Genomic DNA, 24,002 nt, shown 5'->3' with positions numbered 1-24,002 from the left:
ACAGACATCTAGGAAAGCCTCCTCTGTAAAAAAGCTCTTCTGTTTCTCTGGCCTATAGTCTTACAGTTGCCTTCCCAGAACTCCATAAAGAGGAGATGGAAAGGAGCCAGGGATCACCATCATCAGTGGAAGGGTTTCTGTTTGGCACCATCTCCAAGCCTCCTCTCCTCACAGCCCATCAACCCATTTGGCATACACTGCACATTTCTATGTCATCTCTTCTTTTTCATTTATCATGTTATTTTCAGACATCTTGCAGTTTCCCTGTAGGATAATACAAAATCTCAACTCTCTACTTTATTCAATTTTATTTATTCAATCCTACTCCTAATGAAAAAAAAAAGAGTTAAGTTTCACTGTAGAGAATTTAGAATTTGAATCTAGCCACAATCTATTCTGGAAAAAAAAAAAACAGCTTAATTAAAGCACACTTCTATCATAAAGAGAAAAACATGAAACTTTATGAAATATTTCCAAGGTCTTTATTTCTCCAGAAGGAAATTCAATGATATAGCATGTGTAGGTTAAGAAGTTCAAAAATCTATTCAGTCTCAGCAAGGCCAAATGACAAAAGACAGTATGTCTCTGGACTTTAATTTGTACTTAACTCTGTAACAAAAATTACCAATGTACAGGTGGATAGACAGACGGACAGTCAAAGAGATAGATAAATAGATGGCTGATAGGTAGATAGATGGTTGATAGATGATAAACAGATAAGAGAGATGGAGTGATGAGAGAGAGAGAGAGAGAGAGAGAGAGAGAGAGAGAGAGAGAGAGAGAGAGAGAGAGAGAGATGTGCTTTGGATATAGCTCAATAACATGTTTTCCTAGAATGTGAGGTACTGGATTCAGTCCCTAGCACTGGTTGATTTTGTGTGTGTGTGTGTGTGTGTGTGTGTGTGTGTGAGAGAGAGAGAGAGAGAGAGAGAGAGAGAGAGAGAGAGAGAGAGAGAGAGAGAGAGAGAGAGAGAGAGAGAGAGAGATGAAAGGTAATTCAGAGAAAACCCCTAGTTAAATAATTGGAGGACAGAGGGACATGCAATAAGAGAGAGAGAAGGCTTTAACACATAGAAGTTGCCCTAAGAACAAATAAAAACATAAGGTATAGCCATCATGATTTGAAAGGTGACTATCAAAAACAGATGAAAGAATGAAAAGACACAAATTCACCTTCTCTTCAGCAAAACTGTTACATTAAATATGGAGATTACCAAGGGTGATACCTTTACGATGAAGGCTTGGACGGAATCGCGCCGAATACTAATGAAGGAATGAGGGCATGCTTCTTCCTCCCGCTTTCCCGCGTGAACTGCAAGCCATCCTGGCTGTTGCCACCACCACTCTCAGGCTCTGCAGAGCCCTCTTCCCTCTCTGCCCCAGCCATCTTCCTTCCTCCTCCCTGCCTCTCCTTGCACTCAAAACACATGGACACACACGGAGCCTTCCCACCCCCCCAGCATGCACACCCACCCACACATAAAACTCTTACACACTCGTATGCACACTTGACACACGGTCATGTACACTCACCTTGCTTTCTTCCTACTGCCTTGAAGATCCTTTTCTGAAGTTTTCCCATCCTGCCAAGACTTTGGCTCAGTTTCTGCATGGCTGGGTTATCAGCATGGAGCAATATATACAGAATTCACTGGTCTGAGTCACTAGATTTGGAAATTATTGACAGCAGAACTAATGCTTTTCCTATAACCCTCTAACACACTGCCTGATGTATACTGAGTTCACAATAAATGCATGAAACCGAAACGCTTAGTTCTATCTGAATTGCAGAGAGCTTACTCTGTTTCTATTTCTTTCTCCTCAAAACTCAGTTACAGTTCAGTCTTTCTTATGAGTGCATGGATTCTATATTTACTACTCTTGCCTGGGGCTTGAACTCAGGGCCTGGGTGCTGTCCCTGAGCCTCTTTCTGTTCAAGGCAAGTGCTCTACCATTTGAGCCACGGTGCCACATCCAGTTTTCTGACAGTTAATTGGATATAAGGGTCTCAAGGCCTTTCCTACCCCGGCTGGCTTTGAACCTCGACCCTCAGATCTCAGCCTCCTGAGTAGCTAGGATAACAGGTGCGAGCCACCAGTACCAAGATCTATTTTGATTCTTCTGTTCTAATTACTAAAGTGCTGAAGCAAATGACGCTTGATGGAGGCCTATAAATTCCTCAGTGCTGGGATAGGAAACGTTCCTGGCATCTGCCCTGCATTCTGCAGCTCCTGTTTCATAGAACCTTCGTATATGACTGATTTCTTCATCTTATTAAATTCTAGGACAAAAAAAAAGTGAGCAGAAAGAAGGAATGAGACATCTAATTCTTGAGCTTCTCTGCATACCCTAACTACTTACAAGAAACATTGAATCCCAATGCTTGGACTACTTAATATTTTCATTTTTAAGCCAGTTAGCATACTAGCTATTATCTTTGGAAAACTGCAAATGCTGTTAGGTAGAGTAATGCACATAAGATGCTGATTGCAATGGATTTTTACCTATAATTTTCAAAGCAGTTTTCTGAGGAAAATTCAAGACATGAAGAATATATATCCATACTAATTCCCATGACAGAAATCTCAAGAATTGCTTGATGTATATTATGCAAACTAAATTGGTTAGATTTTGCTTGTTGCTGTAAGAACTTTCAATTTAAAAAAAAGTTCTATAAATTAAAATTCAATATGTCCAATAAAAACTATTTCCAATGTTATTTCCTTTATGACTTTTTTTCTTTGGAGTCTGGCATTCTTGTTTGACAAGGGAAAAGGTTTTCTGTTTAGGTTTTGACAACGCGATGAACCTCAGCCAGTACCCAGCAGGTATACGGAGGCCTGGTGATTAGAAAGGGTGATTTCTTGGGATCATGAGGAAAAGCCTGCATGTTCAGGCCCTGGCCTCTGACTTCAGCTAAGGGACCACGCTGACTTTGGAATCCTCCTGATTCTTGACTCAGGCTGGTGATGAACCTGAATCATTTTAGGTTACCTGAGCCCAACGACAGAGACCCAACTCTAGGAAACCTCAGAAATCAAATAAGCACAACAAACGAGGAAAGGCAATAAATGCATTTAATTCATTTTTAGCCTGCCCATAATGAGAGACAGGAACCAGAGACTCCCACTCTCTCTTAGATTTGCATAGCTGAGGAACTGGAGCGGATGGAAAAAGGTCTGCATAATTGAACAGTCTGGATCAAACTGCATTCTGATGGTCATTCTACCAAGTCGGGTTCTGCAAGGCATCTCTGAGCGGTGTTAGCCATCAAAGGAGCTATCACGCAACGGTTGCCTCTCGTGGGGGCAGCCTGTCTTCCCGGGGCCTCCCTGAAAGTCTCGGAATCTAGGGTGAGCCATAGTTTAGGGCAATGTGTCAGGACTTTGGAGGATGGGAAATAAGGCCCAGGACATTCCTACAGTATGCAGACAGTGCCTTGTACAGGGACACACTGGAAGATTGGAATCATTTGTTTTAGATCTATTATTAATAGACTAATACTTGTGGTAAACAGAATGTTCTTTTGACTTTATTTTCTAATCAATATTATGGCCCTGATAATACAGAAATGACGCATTTGTCTTGGCATTGAGTTGATCAAAACTATTTTTGTGGGAAAGATAGCGTGGCCCAGGAAGAAGGAACTACCAGATTTGTTGACGTTGACCATTGAAGGCACTTGGTATTTACATCCCTGCAGTCACGAAAACCTGTCACAGAGAACTTGCTATGAGGAGTTAGAAATGTCAGGGCGAAGGTTGGGATGGCATCCACACCAAGCAAGAGGGTTGATGGGAATCTATGTTAAACAGCTCTAATACAGACTTACGGAAAAGTCAGAAACGTCTCCGGGCAAGTGTCAATGCCAGCGTCGTGATACCGTTTCTGTAAGCGATATTGAACTTGCGCCAGAATATTAAACTTCAGTGCCTTCTTCCTGCATCTGCGGAGTAAATATCTAGTCCTGGTTTTAATTCCTTTTTACGAGTTAATTAATTCTTATTATCTTTAGTTGTACAGAGGAGTTGACATTGCACAGAGGAGTTTGAATACAGTGTGTCAGGGTCACTGTCGCCCCTTTCAGCATCCTCACTCAATCCTTGCCTACCCGTCCCTTCCCTCTTTGTAATGTTGTAAGATATAAGGCATTCTTGGCCACACTCTTCATTAGTCCGCCCCTCCCCCTCAGCCCCACCCACCACTTTTAAGTACCAGATTCCTGATGTTTTACTTTGAGAACTTTGCCTTTTTAAGGGAATGTACCATATGTAATCAGTATGTTTGTCAGCATATACCCTTGCGTACCAACCCAGTGTATTTACGTATGCGTTTATAAGTCCAGCTTCCACATAGAAGGGAAAACTTGCATCCTGTGTCTCTCTGGGCATGACTAGGGTTTTTTTGGGTCAGAAGAGCCACTTCCGTTGTGATGATTAGAGAGAAAGAAACTGATCCTCTCCCTGAGAGATCCCTGAGCCATCGTAAGGGACAGTGACTCAGAGGGCAGACCAGCGGCCCACACACCTGCCAGCCAGAATCGAGAAGACATTCGCTGGCTCAGGCTCGTCTGATATTTTCTGATATTCATTTCCATATGTTTTTTTTTTTAATTTTACATTTCAGCTCACTTTTCTAAGCAATTTCTGGCCCAAACTTTAATCGATCAAAAAATAATATAGATTGGAAACAAATATGCATAGACCATTGTCTGAGTAAAAGGTCAAGTATTTATGAGTAATGTAAAATGATTTGCGCAGGTCATTTTGAAATAGGAAATCATAGTGGGGTGGTAATTTTTTTTCACCCTGTGAGTGTAGTTTTAATTAACTCCTACCAGTTTTTCCTGGGCGAATGGCTCAGGACAAACGACCTGGCCATCTCTCCAGCATCCCTGGTGACGCTGACCCCTGGATGACGCTGACCCCTGTGTTCACTTCCAGAGCTGGAGGCGGAGGAGTGGTGCAAGCACCTGTGCATGGAGTGTCTGGGCACGCGGCTCAATGACATCAGCCTGGGGGAGCCCGACCTGCTGGCAGCCGGAGTGCAGCGGGAGCAGAACGGTCAGTTGAGATTGCCACGTGCCTTCACGTGTCTTTTCAGCGCGCGGTGCTAGAAATTGTAGAGCTTCTGCCCGCAGGAGATCCGAGAAACGGGTCAGTCCAGCTTTACCGAGTGACTTTCTCACGGTGGCAACTAACGACAGAAAACGCCCGGGCACAGCACAGGCCGTCTGTCCACGCACATGGGTGGAGGAAGCTGTGCCGTAAAAGGCTTCCGGATAAATAGCATGCTTTTTGTGTTCCTTTTAGTCGGTGTGCATTCACAGTTGATTGATGTAAAGTTGGTCACCAAAGGCCGTTAGGGTATTTGGCTAATGCTACAGAAGATGAAACCTCAGGATATCGTGAGATGTAGGTCTGTGTACCTAGCGTTGTTTCCTTACTACACTGTTGGCTGGCTTAGAAGCCATTTCTGATGCCTCCTGTGCTTCATGGAATCCTGTAACAAAACTAAAGTCATGAATTGATTGTTCAGTGTGAGATTTTTGTTATATTTCAGTGTAACTGTGAGCTCATTTCCCGCTATTTCTTAGTAGGTATGAGCATCACCAAAAGATCTGTTACTGGGAAGATAGAAACTTTACAGTGTTATTAGTATTTGATGGTCAGGGGAAAAGCTGAGGGCTATTGGGAAAGCTAGCACTCCTTATTAAAAAGTAATTTCAGAGGCAAACACGGAGAATAAATGAGATCACACAGGCAAAAGCAAGAGCTGTTGATGATTGTATGCATTTTGGTACATGTCACAATGTTGTTATTAACCACTACTAAGTGAGAGCCCAGGAAAATTCTGCTTTCTGTTAGTTACTGAAATGAAAAGGCAAGACTTGTCTTAGTAACTAAGAAAAAGTAGATATAAAAAGGTTCAGATAAGTTGATGTTAGAGAAATGAACCCTAACATATGTATTCAAATGGTTTTTTTTTTATTTCAGGTGATTGTTTCTAACACATTTATAAGATTATTTCTTTGTTGCTTTGTATATCCCTCCCCCTCCCCCACGGTATAACCCCTGCTTTCACTGTATTTGATGTTGGTATAATTTGTGGAGGGGAAGGCAAAAAAACAAACTATTTAAATAGGGATACAGGTGGCTCCATTGCAACAATGAGATGTACAAGTCATTATGTGGAAAACAAACTTTACAACTTTGGTGTGGGGGGAGGATTGGGTGGGGTGGCAGGGGGAGGATGGGAAGGGATGGGAAGGGGAAACAAAGGAGGAGGCTACAATGCTTGATAAGAAATGTACTCATTGTCTTGCCATGTAATTGTAACCCCTCTGTACAGTATTTTCACAATAAAAAAAGAAAAAATAGATATAATATAGATATATATGCATGTATGTATAATTACAGAGAGATAGATACTCAGATAGTTTTTATAAAGATCCAAAAGCATTTCTATAGCTCATTTTTGCTTTTCCATACTCCATTTCCTCCCCCATACTCATATTTCCATTTCTCTGATTTGTTTTCTGAGAGCTATTCTAAGCACAGAACATTCATAACTGTGTTGTATAAACTATACTGCTCATTCACAACTTAAAAAAGGACAAACTTACTGATAACGATTTGTCAAGTACTACATATGGAAATATGAAAGCACATAATTTAAACTTACAAGTAGAAACATCATATGTCTCTTCCGAAGCATTGTATGTTTTTAAACATTCTCATTGCCTGTGGTATCCATCCACATAGATACTGTAACCCTCTAGTTTGCTAGAATGCTCTTTCTAATGTGATGATTCTATTCATTTCACTAGAATATAAAGAGAGGTTTTCAATATGGATGTTCTAGACAAGACAAATATGGAGTTAAACGCAAGAGCTGCGTGAAAAGTACATGTTTTCATTTTTACAAGGAGTGCAAGGAAAAACAAAGGAAAAAAATCATTGCTGTGGAATACTTCACAGCAAACATGGCATTATAATATCACCAATGACACAGATGCTTATATTCGATTTATTTTTTATCATCCAACCATTAAATATAGTCCATAAGTTTTATAATATGTATATATATATATATATATATATATTTAACAAGTCTGTGAGCAGTTATAAAACATTAGCAGGTAGTATTTGATTCATTTAAGTGTTCCCCAAAAGCTACATGGTGCCTCATAAAGAAATTAAGCCTAACTTCAATACACATGCAGAGGGACACTCAGGCATGCCTGCTCACAGCCCTCTGTGTGGTTTGCATTACGACAAAAGCTGTAGGAAGGACTTCCCTTCCCAGGGACTCGCCTGCACTTGGCTTCCCAGATCACAGGGGCTCCCCCAGGCACAGACAATGCTTTTCCTCCATTTTTCTTAGCCCATTGAGACTGAGCTGATACTTTTTAAATTATCATACATACTACAGCAGGACAATAGCTCAGGGTGTCCGAATTTACAGTGGCTAGCTGAATAATTCATCTGCAGCTAGGAGATAACAGAACACAGATTGGCATGGGTTTTACCCTCGTTCCCCACTTTTCTCACTTCCTAATTGACAGATTTCATCTTGCATAAAGTAAGTTTATTTGAGAGTCCCCCTGAGGTAAGTACCATAGACTATAAAAGAATCTGACCAAGACTGAGATTTATTTTCATCCAGTCCTGACTTTCACATCTGATGATGGTCTGAGAGGTGATTCCTATTCCCAGACAGCATTAAGCACTGATTTTACTTTAAATGTGAGAGAAAAGTGTATATTGTTTAAGCTAGATTATTGGAGTTTTTAACTTTTTTTAAAGCTGCTCCCTCATTGGCTAAATACTGCTCCAGAGTTCTCAAGCATAAGAAACCTTCCCAAATAAACAAAATCATTAACTTCTTAATACATTCTTGAAGTCATAAATATGTACAAATCTTTATAAAGGATCTATCTGTATAGATTTAGAGGTTTTCTCTTAAGTCATTTTGGAATTAAAATAGATCTTATATTCTTCATCTTCATTCTTAGCTTGTGAATTACGTGCATGGATTTAGTTTGAGTTTTTCTCTTAATGGGCAAGATACTTATGCACACAGAACTGGTGTAAGAAATGACACTAATGTGACCCTTGATGCTCTTGTGGTGTTTATAATCAGAAGAAGTCACATTCTAGGTCTGGACCACAGCATTATTTGACATTCAAAAATACTATTCCTGCTCCTACTCTAGCATTTTCCTGACTTTTGAGACAGCCTGGTTCTTTTTACTCTGAGGCAAGCCAAGAATAGATAGTTATGCAAACGATTTGTAAAGGTGGAAGAGAGTATGCACTGCTAAGATAATAGTAGTGATCGATTAAGTCCTTTGCCATAATCATCATTATCTCATGCTATCAGCAGCTTTCAGATCAACTTTAAATTCTACATAGTATAAGATGAAGCAAGAGTAAATTTGCACACACACATGCAAATTATACACAACTTTCAATGACACTGTCAAGAGGAAGATTGTAGTAACTGGACATCTCAAATATTAAAATATTACAATTTTCAGGACTTTCAGGTTTTTAATAATATTTCATATAGCCTATGGTAATATTGAAAATACTATGGATCCATAGCACATAATAACATGTATAGAAAACAGGTATGGCATGTTAATAATGGCAAAAGTGAATTCATAACCAAGAATCAACTTACTTATAAGAAATTCCTACAATTGCAGTTGGAAGGAACATAAAAAGTGGATCCAATTTGTGCCAGATACAAGACTTCTCTATCAGTAACATAAACAATCAATACTCAGCCTCCGGAGTAGGCTGAGAGCTGAGCAACATGGTTCAAAGCCAGCCTGGGCAGGGAAGTCCATGAAAATCTTATCTCAAATTAGCCACCAAAAAACCCAAAGTGGAACTGTGGCTCAAGTGGTGAAGTTCTAGGTTTGAGCACAAAAAATAAGACACTACACAGTCCCTGAGTTCAAGTACCAGAACCAATACCAAAAACAAAACAAAACAACAACAATAAACACAAAACAAAACAACAATAAACAATCAGTACCTTATCTGATTCCTGCGTTTGGCTATTGTGAACAGAACTGCAATAAGCATAATACAGGTAACTCTCTAGTTTGTTGTTTTAAAGTCCTTTGGATTTATGTGCAAGAATAGTACATGAGGGTCAGAAAGTCCATTGTTTGTTAGTTTTTTGAGGAAGGTCCATACTGATTAACATAGTGGTTGCATTGGTGTACATTACCACTATTGATATAAAAGGGTTCTTTTCTAGCCTTTGTTTTTCTTACTTTGCATCACCAGTGATTTACTTATTTGCTTGACACCTTTTCTGTATTATGGGCTAAATTTTGGTCCTTCAGATGAGCTTATCTGTTGTTCCTACCACTCAGAACAAAGGCTATGTGGAGTTAGAAACTTTAAAAGAAATTTAAGGTAAAGTTAGATTACATATATATATATATATATATATATATATATATATATATATATATATATACACACACACATATATAATCTATATAAAGCCTAGTCCAAGTGACTGATATTCACAAATATAAATGTGAAAATTATGGCAGGTAGATATAAATAGGATAGCATATGAAGACAGCAGCAAAGGCCGTCACCCCAAATCTAAGGAGAAAGTTCTTAGGAAAGATCTATCTTGTTCTTGAGCTTCTTCCTTCCACACCTGTGAGAAAATTTTCATTTAAGACACCCACAAGTGGGGCTTTGTTACAGCAACTTCTGTTCCAAACTGATATGTTCTGCTCTTTTTCACTATGCTAAATCGCTCACCACTTGCTTTAAGGTTTCGTAGGCTCATTTTTTAATCTTTCAGGATGGCTATTTAGATCATCACTTTTCAGCCTTTCACCTCAATTGATTTTTTGTAAAGCTTTGCATTTTTTTGGCAGCAAATTTAGGGTGCTGATAGGAACCATTCACTACCAGAACCTAGGTTACTACATGATAAATAGTAAATTTATTTACTATACACATACATTTCATCCTAGCACCAGGAGGCAGAGGGGGGCGAGCTGAGAGTTTGAAGCCAACCTTGCTTACTTTGTGAGACCACACTTCGATAAACAAACATTTGTGGAGGGAAAGTAGGGGATATGTCCTAAGGGTCATACCAGCCATAAGGATAAATATTTGTTTGGAACCTCTAAAATTCACAGGTTGGAAAAAAAAAGTTAGCGAAGGATACAATTCAGGAACCCTATGAAATAAAGCCAGCCAAATATATAAAGCATCGGTTTTAATAATAAGCTTGAACAGATTTTATTAAAATGGCACTCACTTCTCAGGTGGGTTAAATAATCTCATTTTATATTACTTAGTTCAAATGACCAAGTATGACTCAAGAAGAAATAGAAAAGCTAAAGAATCTCATACCATTAGAGAAATTTCAATTACTTTGTGATTCCCCTATAAACTGCAGTGACACGTGGTTGTACCATTGAGTGATGCAAAATTTAGAAAATAAAGGATAAATCTACAACTCATACTTCTAGGAAAGTACCTAAAAGCCAACAATGTCTAGACAAGTAACAGAGTTACAAACATTTTTCATGAACAAACAACCAAACTCCTGTAAAAATTAGATAACTAAATAGTGTCTTGTACTAAAAAGAACAAACCATACTTATGGCTAGAATTTGCAGGGCCATTTAGATGTCAGTTCTACCCAAATTAGGTACAACACAAACCCCATAAAAGTCCCAGAAGTCAGAAATAACTCCAGTGGTTTGCCACAGCTGTTTAAATGCATTTGGCAGGCAAAGGACCACACCTAGCCAAAGCATCTTGAGAGGGAGGTACCATGTTGAAATGAGTTCCTACTTTCAGGACTTTATATCAGCAACTGAACAACCGAGATGAAGAAAAGTTAATGAGATTGACAGAACTAACAGACTGAAAAGCACAGGACCATACTTATATGGACAGATAATATTTAACACAGACACTAAAGCCCTGTTTTTCCATAAACCTGCTAGTTACTTCTAGAAATAAAGTGACTAGGAAGTGGCACTGTGGCTCAAGTGGTAGAGCGCTCGCTTTGAGCTGAAGAGCTGAGGGACAGCGCCCAGACCATAGTTCAAGCCCCACGACCGACAAAAAAATAAATAAATAGAAATAAAGTGACTAAATGAAACTTCTTAAATGAGTTGTTCTAGAATAGCTAGATATTTTTAAGAAAATAATGAGCCTGAATCCTGCTTAACATCATCATCAAACCTTAGTTTAAGATGGATACAATGTAAAGATACACAGAGATTCCTTACACAAACCCTGAAAGCAAGAGTGATTGAAGGTAATTGAAATCATAAAAATCCAAATTACCTTTGACAAAGTCGCTCTCAAAAACTTTAAAAGAAATTAAAGGTCTCGCTTCATGGTAGAGCTTCTGTCTGGCAAGGCCCTGAATTCAAACTGCAGTATCTCTAACATAAGTAAATAACTACATGGAGAGAGCTACAGAAGGAATAAATTAGTGATGTACTGAAGGTGGCTGCTACCAATTCACAAGAGCCTGTTAGAATAGACAAGAATAACTTACAGTGCTAGAAATCAGAGCGTCACTTGGGTCTGAGGGAGAGGGGACCAGAACATGGCAGAAGGAAACTTGATGGGGTGACATAAAGGCATTCTGTATCCTGATCACAGAATGATCCTGAACACCATGCACAAGACGTAAATACTATGATCCAGTGCCGTTCAAACTTTCAACAATGGGGATTTATTACAAAATAATAATAAAACCACTTTCTACCATCTGGAATTAAGTAGCATAGCCAAAATTATTAGAAATCTAGGATGAAGCATTTTTTCTAAATGAATAAATTTCTAGTGTACGGAATTCTTAAAAACATCAAGAGAAACAATAGACCTAATATTTTTTAAATCTAGCAAATGACATTTAAATAACTGCATTAAATGTATATATGTGTGTGTATATATATATATAATATATGTAATATGAATTGGTAAAGAGTTTCTGCTAAGTTATTTGTCAAGATGTGATACTTAAAAGCATGTGAAATACTTGGTCCAGTGATTCGAATGTTAATATGTAATAAGCAAAGATATCAAAAACGATGATTATATACATGAGTTTAAAAATCCAATTTGATATCAAAAGAGCAAGTTATTCAGCAAGTTGGGCTAAAAATAAGCTATTTTGTTTTTTTAATTTATTTTATTGTAAAGATGCTGTACAGAGGGGTTACAGCTACATGAGTAAGGCAATGAGTACATTTTCTGTTGAGCATTGTTACTCCTCCTTTGTTTTTCTCCCACCATCCCTTCCTTCCCCACCTCCCTTGGAGCTTAATTTGAATTAGGCAAAATTGCTGCATTTCTATATTTACCAAATAATCATTAAGTGAAATTATAACATAGCAATAGTGAAATATTTTACATTTATTAAACTTTGATCCCAAGGAATTTTTAATAGCATCTTAACATGCTTATATTCAAGCACGTGGAATATTCAGATAATGCTTCATATGCAATATAATGACAAGAAGAATACCTGTGTTCTCTATGAAAGTACACTGAAACAAGGTTTTCTCCTTAAGGAATAGCAGAAGTTGAACTGTTGAAGATTTTTTTTTAATACCATTCCCCATTCACTGTGATGAATATGATTTACTTGGAAATGCAGATAACATACTGTCGATAGTTGCTTTTGTTTTTTAAAAAATGGAAATTAAAAAATTGTTAAGGATTTTACAGATTGATTCAGGGCATGCATGTGTTCGGATTCGCAGAGACCACTTGCAATAAACAGATGGTGGCTGGTGAAGAAACTTATTTTCATATTATCATAAAATAAATTTTAACAAGTTTTCAGCTTGGGTGGAAATGGAGTCACAGTTTCTGAAGAGTACTACAAATCTTGCTTAATTGCCTTATACCAGTGTATGGATGTATCTAAACAAACAAACATCTGCCCGTTTTTGTAAGGATCTGGAATGAAAGAGTGACCATTTTATGAGTAAGAATGTATATTACAGAATGACCTTGAAATGTCTCCTTAAGTTCTGCTCAGATAGGATTCTACCTCATTCCTTTAGCACCTCCTGTAACTGTGAGAGAACAAAGCAGATTGTTTCAAACACCAGGGTGATTAGATTCCAAATCCAGTTAGTATTTAGTAACAAATACCAGGCCTACATCCAGTTTTGCAAGTGGCAGACTCTTGTGTACTTCCTCTGCCATGTTTCACATTAGATCAATGCCCAGGATCTTTTGCATAGGTGACATGTAGTAAACAGCTTCTTGAGTTTGCAGTCTTACTAAAATTTCATGTTGTCCAGTGGTGTAGTGACAGTTGTTCATAGAGTGCAGAATGAGGTTTTCTTGTTGACTCAGAAATGTCCTGAGCCCCCCCCAGAGGTGTGGATTAACAGATAATCCTTGGAACAGGATAGAGTACTAATTGAAGAGGATTTGGGGGATCTTTCATAGGATAAAGATGGAAAGGAGGGGGCACGTACCTCTACAGAATTGGACGACTGGATTCCAATCTTACCATGCTCTGGAATAGCGCACATACACACACACACACACACACACACACACACACACACACACATACACACACACACACACACACACACACACACACACTATGGTTCTGAACTCATGTGGCAAGTTGGGGATTGAGGTTTTTCTTGGGAACAGATTACAGGTCAGCGTCTGGACCAGACACATGTCTACTTTTAGTGAGAGCAATGTGGGAGTAGTGGAGTGGACAGCGTGGATTCCTCATAGTGAGAAGGGCTCCCAAACACCCACACCACACGACTGCTTCTCTGTGGCCCACGTCCAGGAGAAGGATGGAGGAAAGACCGCAGCAGTCGGAAGGCCCTGTGTCACCAGGAAGCAGGGTAGTGAAAGGTGTTCCGTTCATTCAGTTGTGGGGGAAAGGTGACCAGAACATTTGATTTATTTTGGTAGTACAGGAAATCAGTGTATCTGCTAAACAAAGGCTCTAAAACCTGAGTGATGCTTCAGATCCTTTGGTTTTTAGTTTATTTTTCAGATAGAGCAGCTCATTCCTGTAATCGCAGCTACACATGAGGCACGGGGCATGGTCCAGGCCGGCCCCACGGAAAAAGCACGAGGCCTTATCTGAGTCAGAACTAAAGGGGCTGGGGCGTGTCTCAGATGATAGACTATTTGCCCTCATCTCAAAACTCCAATACCATAAAAAGTAATTAATCATTACACCATACATGGCAAAAGCCAATATTAGAAAACATTGTTTACTACAAGGGAAACAGCACACTTCTGCTCTTTTGTGGGTTCCTCCTTTTAAAGTTTTCTGTCTGTACTCTACAATGTGGACATTATTACTGATTGAAGCCCCCCCTTCTTTCTTCCTGTTTATTTGTGCTTGGGTGAGATCTACTTTGTGACAAAAGCCATCTCTGATGTTTTTGTTTCTGCAGCTACATGCTCCATTGACCTCCACCAACCAGGCTTAGACTAACAACCATCCTGGGATTTATTCCTGCCAGAAACTAGATCTGCTCTTGAATTCTCCAGGAAGACTTCAGTCATCCTGTGGACCAATGCTCCCTTCCTTTCCGCACTGCCTGAGACCCTTTGCCTTGACTTACTTGTCCTGAGCAATTACTCTTTCTCACACACCTTAATCTACCCAATTTTATCATTCTGCACTTGGTTTAATGCCCTTTACACCAGTCCTGATTTATCACTGTGCCAATAGTTCAGGCTTTCTTTGGGCCTGGTCCGTTTATTGGCTCACTGAATCCTAAGGAAAAATGACTTTGTAAATGTCATTGAATATTCAATACCAATATTTATCTCGGGTGAACAAAATGGTTTAATAAGTATTCCATCTTATTTATTGTTTTGGATATCTAAAATAAAACTGCGTGGTCTTATATGTGAATTCATATGGAACCCTAAATTTTCACAACATAAAAATCCATGTCTTGTATAACTCATATAAGCTAGTAAAAAAAAAAAAATAAGATAACAAATAAATGAAAATTCCTGGGCAAGATATTTGGGTTTTTAAACTCCCAATTATATTGTGTTTTATGTCAGTAAGCAACATTTTACCCTAAAATTGATTGTACACAATTTTTGAAAGTTGTTTACCCATATATTTGACAGTTATTATATTAGGATTTTTTGTTCTATTTTAGGACATTATCACCAGATGAGTAGTTTCCTTTCAGTTCCTTTGGCTACTTGGAAATGGCTGTTTGTTTGTTTTGTCCTTTATAATGGCAGCATTTGTTTTCTGTGTGTGTGTGTGTGTGTGTGTGTGTGCGCACTCACGCACGCATGTGATACTGTACCAGGGCTTAGACTCAGTGCTTTATACTCTCACTCAGTTTTCTTGTATATGGCTGACACTCTATCACTTATTCCAGGTCTCCCCAATGGCATTTTAATGGTTAATTGGAGATAGAGTCTCTTGAAGTTTTAAGCTTGGGCTGGCTTTGAACCTCCTTCTACCCACCTCAGCCTCCTAAGTAGCTAAGACTATAAGCATGAGCCACCAACAACTAAGTATAATGGTGACTTATTCTTGATCATATTAAACCAAATATACTTGATTATCCATATTTTGGTGCATTGTAAATGATCTTTCTTATACCTTCTTTCTGTATTCTTTGCCTTCTTTGGTTCCATCTGGCATAGGGTCTCCCTTTCCAAATAGTCATGCATTATTTGCAGTTAGATTAATTTATTGAAGCAGATGTTAGGGAATAGTTACTTTTATTATTGTTGTACAGAGGGGTTACAATTGGCTGTCAGGTTCTGAGTACAATGCATCTTGTTCTCTCCATCTCCTCCTCCCATGTTTTTTTTATATGCTTGCTTCATCCTTAGAGAACGGAGAGTCACTTTCAACAGGATTGGTTTCTGTACTACTTTCCAGGGCATATCTTAAAATGAGTTTCACAGATTAATAACCTCAGAGGAGCCAGGCACCGGTGGCTCACTCCTGTAATCCTAGCCACTCAAGTGGCTGAGATCTGAGGATCACAGTTCAAAGCCAGCCAGGGCAGAAAAGTCCGTGAGACTCTGATCTCCAATAACAAACCACTAGAAAACTGGAAGTGCTGCTGTGGCTCAAGAGGTAGTGCGCTTGCCTTGAGCTGAAGAGCACAGGGAAAGTGCCCAAGCCCGGAGTTTAAGCCCCACAACCAACCCAAAAAAAAAAAAAAATCTCAGAGGAGCAGCCTCATACTCCCTTGGGAATAAGTAGAACCCAGATCTACCAGAAATATTAAGTGTAGAGGGATCTCAACAAAGGGTTCTTAACTTTTAAAAGTGACAAGATTTAACAGTGTTTTTTACATTTTTTTCATGAAGATAGATACACACACACACACACACACACACACACACACACACACACAAAATCATTTTAGAAGCGCTCTGTTCACCTCCACCATATTGAAATAGACTTTCCAATGAAAGGCTTAACAATTTTTAGTAAAACACTGTGTTTTTACAAAAAAAGAGAGAAATAATTTGTTCATAGTGAAGCAGCAGGATTCTTTTCTCACAATAATAGAATCTGGTGAAAAGCAGGTATGTGAAATAATATGCTGCCTCTCTCTTTATATCCTAATGGATTAAATTAATCTGAAATCCTTGAAAATTAGGCACTAGGGGATAATGCATTTTAAAAATCTGAAAATTGAAAATAATATTTTTAGGATAATTTCTTTCAAAAGTTGCAAGGTAATAGCATAAAAAAAAGAACAGAGAATTCTAAACTGTGACACGAAGAAATTAATTGGAGGTGCTAGGATAAAAAATTCCCAGAGAAAGAAAAGTAGATGGCAGAAAGAGAGAACGAGGTGTGAAAATAAATGTTGCTTGTTTTGCACAGCTTAGAGTTCAGTCCCAAAGAACTCCTTCCGGGTGAATTAGCCAATCACATTTTATTTGGTTATAAAGGTACCTCTGTGTTTTTTAATCTCTACAGTTCTATATTATGTGAATCTTATAAAATCCACTTGTTTATTATTTTATAACTGTCTCTAGTGTCCTATATAATGTGTCTACTCTTCCCTTGTTTTTTTTTCTATTTGCATGCATTGGTGGTAGAAAAGGGTTTCATTGTGGTATTTCCATACATGTTTGCAATATATCAAATTCTGCTCATTCCTCCTTTAACATTACTTCTTAAAACATTCTTGTTTACTACTCAGTTTTATCTTCTAACACTGGAGTAGACAGACATTTCAGGGAAAATCACAAGGTCTTCTAGGTTCCCCTCCGGGCAGTATGTCATGTACCACCATCCTTTGAAGGACACTCCATGTCACGGTTATTTTCGCATGTTCTGCATAGTAAATAGCAAGTTCTGATCCCCAGTGGTCAGCATAGCTGTAAGCAGCAGTACTTGTTGGTTAGTGGTGTTTGATTATTGCGATATTCTGGAAGAAGTATGATTTCTTAGTATTTGGGCAAGGGTTTACTTGACTATTTCAGACTGGCATTGGTGTTTGGGGGGCAAGGGAGTAAAAGGGCAGCATTTTCCTCACTCATGTCAGATTCCACAGAAATCTGTGGAAGTGAGGAGCATTACATGCCAGTGGAATATGATTAATGCAAATGGAGAGACTAAATTTCAGCAACCAGGGTCTTGACCAAGGTAATATGGATCAACCCACTGGATTCACCTCTCATTCATACTCTGATAGCAAATTGTGCCCCTTAAATTTAATATAGGCAGTCCCTTGGGCGTGGGAATAACTCTGGGAACAGAGATGATGGGATGCTGTGTCTATACTTTCCCAGTCTGCACGCATCCAACACTTTTAAGGCATATGGAATATATATGTGGACTTTTTCTTTCTCCATTGTGTGCTCTAAAAATCGACCTCCATGCATCTTTTCCATAGAACATAAATGAGAAATCCATGTGCATATCAGTTTCATGGGTCAACAGCCTGATCCTGTCCAAAGGTATTCACACATTTGTTTAAACCTAGCTGTATGGCTCCTAAAGTCTAAGCTTTCCTATAACCCATTTGGAATCAGAATATTGTTTTGTTTGTTTCTGGCAAACTCTTTAGATGGTAAGATATTCCCCAGATAACAGATTACAGACAGTTCAGCTGCACACAGCAGGATTTCACATTTAAGCTCATGAAGAAGTTATGGTAGATGATAAAACATTCCCAAACATATCAATCGTATTCCAACTACGGCAGCATTGCTGTGCCTTTCAGAATGATTAATTCAATGGTCCTGCCTCTAATGTCATCCTTGTAATCAAATAATAACTCACAGAGCTACCTTCCAGTAACTCATTAACTTTTGTGATCGTGGTTCTCGTGTTCTTTTTTTTTTTTTTATGTCTTCAATGTTTACATTCTATATTCATTGTGGAATAATTTATTCTATTCATACAGCTAACCAATATTCATTGATCACTTACTATAAACTGAGAATATGGTTCTAGGAGCTAGAATTTTTATAGAGTACTTCATAGGTTATATAAAGTTCTTTACTTCCTGGAATTTACAAATCTTTTTTCCATTTCAAAATTAAATAGGAATCAAGGCTACAGAAGCTTCCAGTAGCCTTTGAGACAGGAAGAAAATTGCAAACCAAGGAAGAGAATTGGGCCTAACAATAGTATATTCAGTCATAAATCTATAAAATCCAGGAATTGCATGAGTTATCTATTTTTATTTTCTTTGCGATGGCCATTTCTGAAGATCTGCAAAAGGCAGTAACATAGCTCTACAATTATCATGTGTTGAATTAGACCATAGCGGCAGTCTATTTTGAGATACAAACGGAATGGAGTGTTCAGTGCTCCAGTAGCTAGTGAGTCATTGTGATGGTGCACTAAATACTTCATGTGGCAAACTTGACATTGAGTCAGTGCTCCCTTAAATAGAGAGACTAAGGCATTCCTTGCAGGAACTGCAGCTACGATGTCTGCTTGAATTGTGTGAAGAAGCAGTTAAGCACCATCTGGGCAGAGACTCTTCCTAGCTTTTATCCCTTTCCTCCATCAGTTTAACCACTTCATCCTCACTGTGGAAAATGCATACAAATGAAAGCTGTAGAAAGGGTGAGTGAATGGCTTAAAGATGGGCGGGGGGTACTTTAATGAACTCCTTTGCTACACAAAGTAGGAAGTAGTCATGTTTTGCAGCATGTGCCAGTGTCAACCAAGGATATGACCGTGGCTTCTGATGTCGGTAGGGTACAGATAAGTACAGCACTGCTGTCCACAGTAGGGCGCTTGGTGTTTAATCCTTTCCATCCTTTCTTTCTCTGCAGAACGATTCAATGTGTACCTTATGCCTACGCCGAATCTGGATATTTATGGTGAATGCACAATGCAGATCACTCATGAGAATATCTATCTCTGGGATATCCACAACGCCAAGGTCAAACTGGTGATGTGGCCTCTCAGCTCCCTGAGGAGATACGGTCGGGATTCCACGTGGTTCACCTTCGAGTCGGGCAGGTAAGCTGGACTGCAGCAACCAGTACAGGGGTGCCGATACATGCCACCCAATGCAGGGGTGCTGACGCCCTCCCAGAAGGGAAGTTGTGCCCACTGTTGGGGGGGGTATTGCCTGTAAAAGTATTAAAAATGTTTTTCTTCTGGACAGTGCTAATACCATGATAAACTTTATAAGTCTGATTGGGGTGAATTACCCCAAACTACTCTTACCCTAGCATTAAACTATTTTAATACTGCAATACAGCTTGCAGAATGATTATAATACTCATTTTTAATGTATCCTCCTATTAGGATACCCATAAAATTAAATACACCCTCACACTTATTATGGGTTTTTTAATTTCTTATAAGCAAGCAATATAATTTTTAATTATTTAAATATTATCTTATTCAGTTTGAGATAAGTTTATTTACACAGATGTTTATGATAATAATATTCATAGTTAAGTCAAACATTAACTCAAACTGACTAAAGGAAGGTTGACAAATCCAGTATTTATAAAATGTGTAACTCAGATTTTATAGCTACTCTATGAAAGCAAATTTGTTGATTTCTTCAGCATAGCATACGGTTGGAATCCATAAATGCCTGAAACGAATGCCTGATTTGCAGTTATTATTCATAGACATGGATTTAGATACAGGCTACAGCTAACGTTTTATACATGGTGGCCCCTTGTAATGACTCAAAAGAAGGCTTGGATTTGGGGTTTTATTTTTGAAGAAAACATTTAATGTGTCAATCTTCTCACGGGAGCTATGTTTAACACAGCTTAAAGTGAATTCCTGGTCCTAAAAGGTAATTATTAGTGAGGCGTCATTGCACTTGCTGTAGCAATTTTAAGACATAACTTTCTTCTTAAAAAGCTGTTAAATATTTATTCAAGGTCAGATTCTAATAATATCCATGTTGGCAAGTTAAATGTCTTTTAAAATTTTAAGGAAAAAAAAGACAAAGCCTAACCTGTAGTAATTATCCCAATCTGGAGTACTTTTACACCAAGGAAATATTAAATTTCCTATGACACTTATTTCTCCAAAGAACCTTGGATGCTGTGTTTTCTTGTGTTTGTGAACTCACTCGACTATTTCTATCTGACTGAATATTGGGAGTATAAAAGTAATCATATTCTGCATAACTACTAACATATAGAAACTTGTATAACCAAATGAATATTTTAGACAATGAGCTATTTCAAAATATTAGAGAAGGAATAAGGGATTTTAAAAAACATCAGTCATGTAAAACCCACAGTACATATTCTGTTGGCCTTAAAAGTTAGTGTGATACATAGAAATGAGGTAAATTTGTTTGCTTGCTGCTCCCAACACTGAGGAAGGTAATTACCCAGACGCCCTCCTCTGTACCTGACTCCTGAATACACATACCTGCTTTTCTTTTATGTAGAACAATGTATCCACTTTACCTCTCATAATTTTAATAGGCTTCTATTCAAGATTTTAAGTAATAAAAAGAGCTTTCTGCTTAGTGGTTATTCAGAATTTTTACCCACTTATACCTACCCAGTTTAGGTTTTTCTAGTTTCTTTTCCATTCATTTTTATTAGCATAAATTAATTGTGCAATAAGGTTTCATTGTGATCTTTCCATATATGCAAATAATGTCCATCAGTTGGGTCCATCCCCTTTATTGTTCTTTCTATTTAATTGTATTTTTATTATCTTTAAATGGTTTTACACAGGGGGTTGCAGTCAAGAAATCAGCTTATAAGTATAATGAGTCATGACCAATGTCTCTCATTTCATCGTTCTCCCCATCCTTCCCAAACCAACGCGTACTCTGTTTTCCAAGTTTCATAGGACATACATAGAATGTTATGAATGCATTCTCCTTCCTGTTCCTCTCTTCATTCATCTACCTCCCTCCTCTTGATCTTCCCCTCTACCTTTCGAGTAAGTTTTCTGGTATTCATTTTTTCTGGACTATAAGTTATCTTTCAAAGGAATTAAACCATTTGAATTCTCTCCTGCATATACCATACTTTGGTTAATACATTTACATACATTTGTGTGTGACCCTATATGTATTTACTTGTATATTCATAAATTAGTTCTAGCTTCCACAAATAAGAGAAAACACGAATCCTTTTGTCTCTCTGAGAGTCACTTCACTCGATATATATTTTTTCAGATCCATTCATGCTTTTACAAATGATGTAATACCATTAATCCTAATGAATGAGTAAAACTCCACTGTTTATTTATTGCACATTTTCTTGATTCATTCATCCATGTAGGGGCATCGAGCTGTTTCCATACCTTGGCTATGGTAAATAATGCAGAAAGGAACCTGGTTGTGCAAGGGGCTTTACTATATTGTAATCTTTTTTTTTTTACTGTGAAAATACCATACAGAGGGGTTACAATTACATGAGCAAGGTAATGAGTACATTTTGTATCAAGCATTGTAGCCTCCTCCTTTGTTTCCCCTTCCCATCCCTTCCCATCCCCCACCCTCACCCCAGCCAAAGTTGTATATTCATTTTTTGACATAACGACTTTGTAGCAATGGGTCCACCTGTATCCCTATTTAAATGATCTGTTTTTCCCCTTCCCCTCCACAAATTATACCAACATCAAATACAGTGAAAGCAGGGGTTATACCGTGGGAGAGGGACATACAAAGCAACAAAGAAATATCTTATAAATATGTTAGAAACAATTGCAAGAAAGAAAAAAAACATTTGAATCCTTATCTTGGGGTTCATTTCACCTAACATCAACTTATCTGACTGTTTCTGCTTGTCTCAGACATGTACTAGTTATTGCAAATAAGGGAAACCATAGGACCTATGTTTCTTTGGGCCTGGCTTACTTCACTTAATATAATTTTTTCCAAGTCTTTCCATTTCCTAACAAATGGGGCAATGTCATTCTTTCTGATGGAGGCATAGAATTCCATTGTGTATATATACCACATTTTCTTGATCCATTCATCTACTGAGGGGCATCTGGGTTGGCTCCATATCTTAGCTATGGTAAATAATGCTGCAATAAACATAGTTGTGCTGGTAGCTTTAGTATGGTCTTGTTTGTGATCATTTGGGTAAATGCCCAAAAGTGGGATTGCTGGGTCATAGGGGAGCTCTAGGTGGAGTCTTTTGAGGAACCTCCATACTGCTTTCCAAAGCAACTCCATTTGTAATAGCCCCACAAAAAATAAAATACCTAGGAATTAACTTAACCAAAGAAGTGAAGGACCTCTATGATGAAAACTTTAAAAACCTGAAAAAGGAAACCAAAACAGAACTTAGAAATTGGCAAAACCTCCCACGGTCCTGGATTGGAAAGATCAACATCGTGAAAATGGCAATACTTCCCAAGGCTGTCTACAAATTCAATGTGATACCTATCAAAATTCCAACCTCATTCTTCAAGGAAATAGAAGAGGCAATCCAAAAATTCATATGGTACAATAAAAGACCCCGAATAGCAAAAACAATACTCAACAGAAAGAACAGTGCTGGAGGAATATCAATACCAAATTTCAAACTCTACTACAAAGCTATAGTAATCAAAACAGCTTGGTACTGGCACAAGAACAGACCTCAGAACCAATGGAATAGAATTGAAAACCCAGAAATGAACCTACAGACATATAGCCATCTAAAAAAAAAATAGAATGGAAGAAAGACAGCCTCTTCAGTAAATGGTGCTGGCAAAATTGGTTTACTCCTTGTAGAAAACTAAAGCCTAGATCCTTATATATCACCCTGCAACAGAATCACCTCCAAATGGATCAAAGACCTCAGCATCAAAGCACACACTCTGAAAACATTACAGGATGGAATAGGGCAAACCCTAGGTCGCTTTGGTGCAGGCCGAAATTTGCTTAATAGAGACCCGCAAACACAACAAATCAAAGAAAAGTTGGACAAACAGGATTGCATGAAAAGCATGCAAAGCTTCTGCATAGCAAAGGACATAGCTAGCATAGAAAGCCCACCGATTGGAAGAAGATCTTTACTAGCCATACAACGGACAAGGGTCTCATATCTAAAATATACCTGGAACTCAAAAAATTAAATCCCCCAACAACAAATCCTCAAAGATACAACTGCCCGATAAATAAGTGGGCTAAAGGCTTAAAGAAAAACTTCTCTAAGGAGGAAAGAAGGATGGCCAATAGACATAATGCTCAACCTCTCTAGCCATAAAAGAAATGCAAATCAAAACAACATTGAGATACCACCTCACCCCAGTTAGAATGGCTATATTCAAGAACTCTAATAACAACAGATGCTGGAGGGGATGTGGACAGAAGGGACCTTACTGCATTGTTGGTGGGAGTGTAAACTTGTTCAACCACTTTGAAAAGCAGTATATTGTAATCTTTTGGATGAATGCCAAAAGCAAAATTGCTAGATCATAGAGTGATTCCATGTTTGCTTTATTTTTTTGTTTTTTGTTTTTGAGAAACCTCCAAACTGTTTTCTAGCATGTTTAAACAAATTTACTTTTTTACCACCAGTGGACTA

At 38.3% G+C, this 24,002-nt stretch overlaps 1 protein-coding gene across 1 annotated transcript in view; it reads left to right on the top strand.

The window, feature by feature from the left end:
- Dok6 (docking protein 6) overlaps positions 1-24,002 on the top strand; it is a 275,916-nt gene that overhangs the window by 161,793 nt on the left and 90,121 nt on the right. Inside the window, exons 4-5 of the mRNA XM_070028977.1 lie at positions 4,944-5,063; positions 19,314-19,503. Of these exons, the coding sequence (XP_069885078.1) occupies positions 4,944-5,063; positions 19,314-19,503 (310 nt within the window). The remainder of the gene's footprint in view (positions 1-4,943; positions 5,064-19,313; positions 19,504-24,002) is intronic.

Source organism: Dipodomys merriami, unplaced genomic scaffold (assembly GCF_024711535.1).
Source record: "Dipodomys merriami isolate MVZ:Mamm:240054 unplaced genomic scaffold, mDipMer1.0.p SCAF_2, whole genome shotgun sequence".
In the NCBI taxonomy this organism is placed as follows: domain Eukaryota; kingdom Metazoa; phylum Chordata; class Mammalia; order Rodentia; family Heteromyidae; genus Dipodomys; species Dipodomys merriami.
Note: the sequence above shows the minus strand (reverse complement) of the source record. Positions and strands in the feature narration are given on the sequence as shown.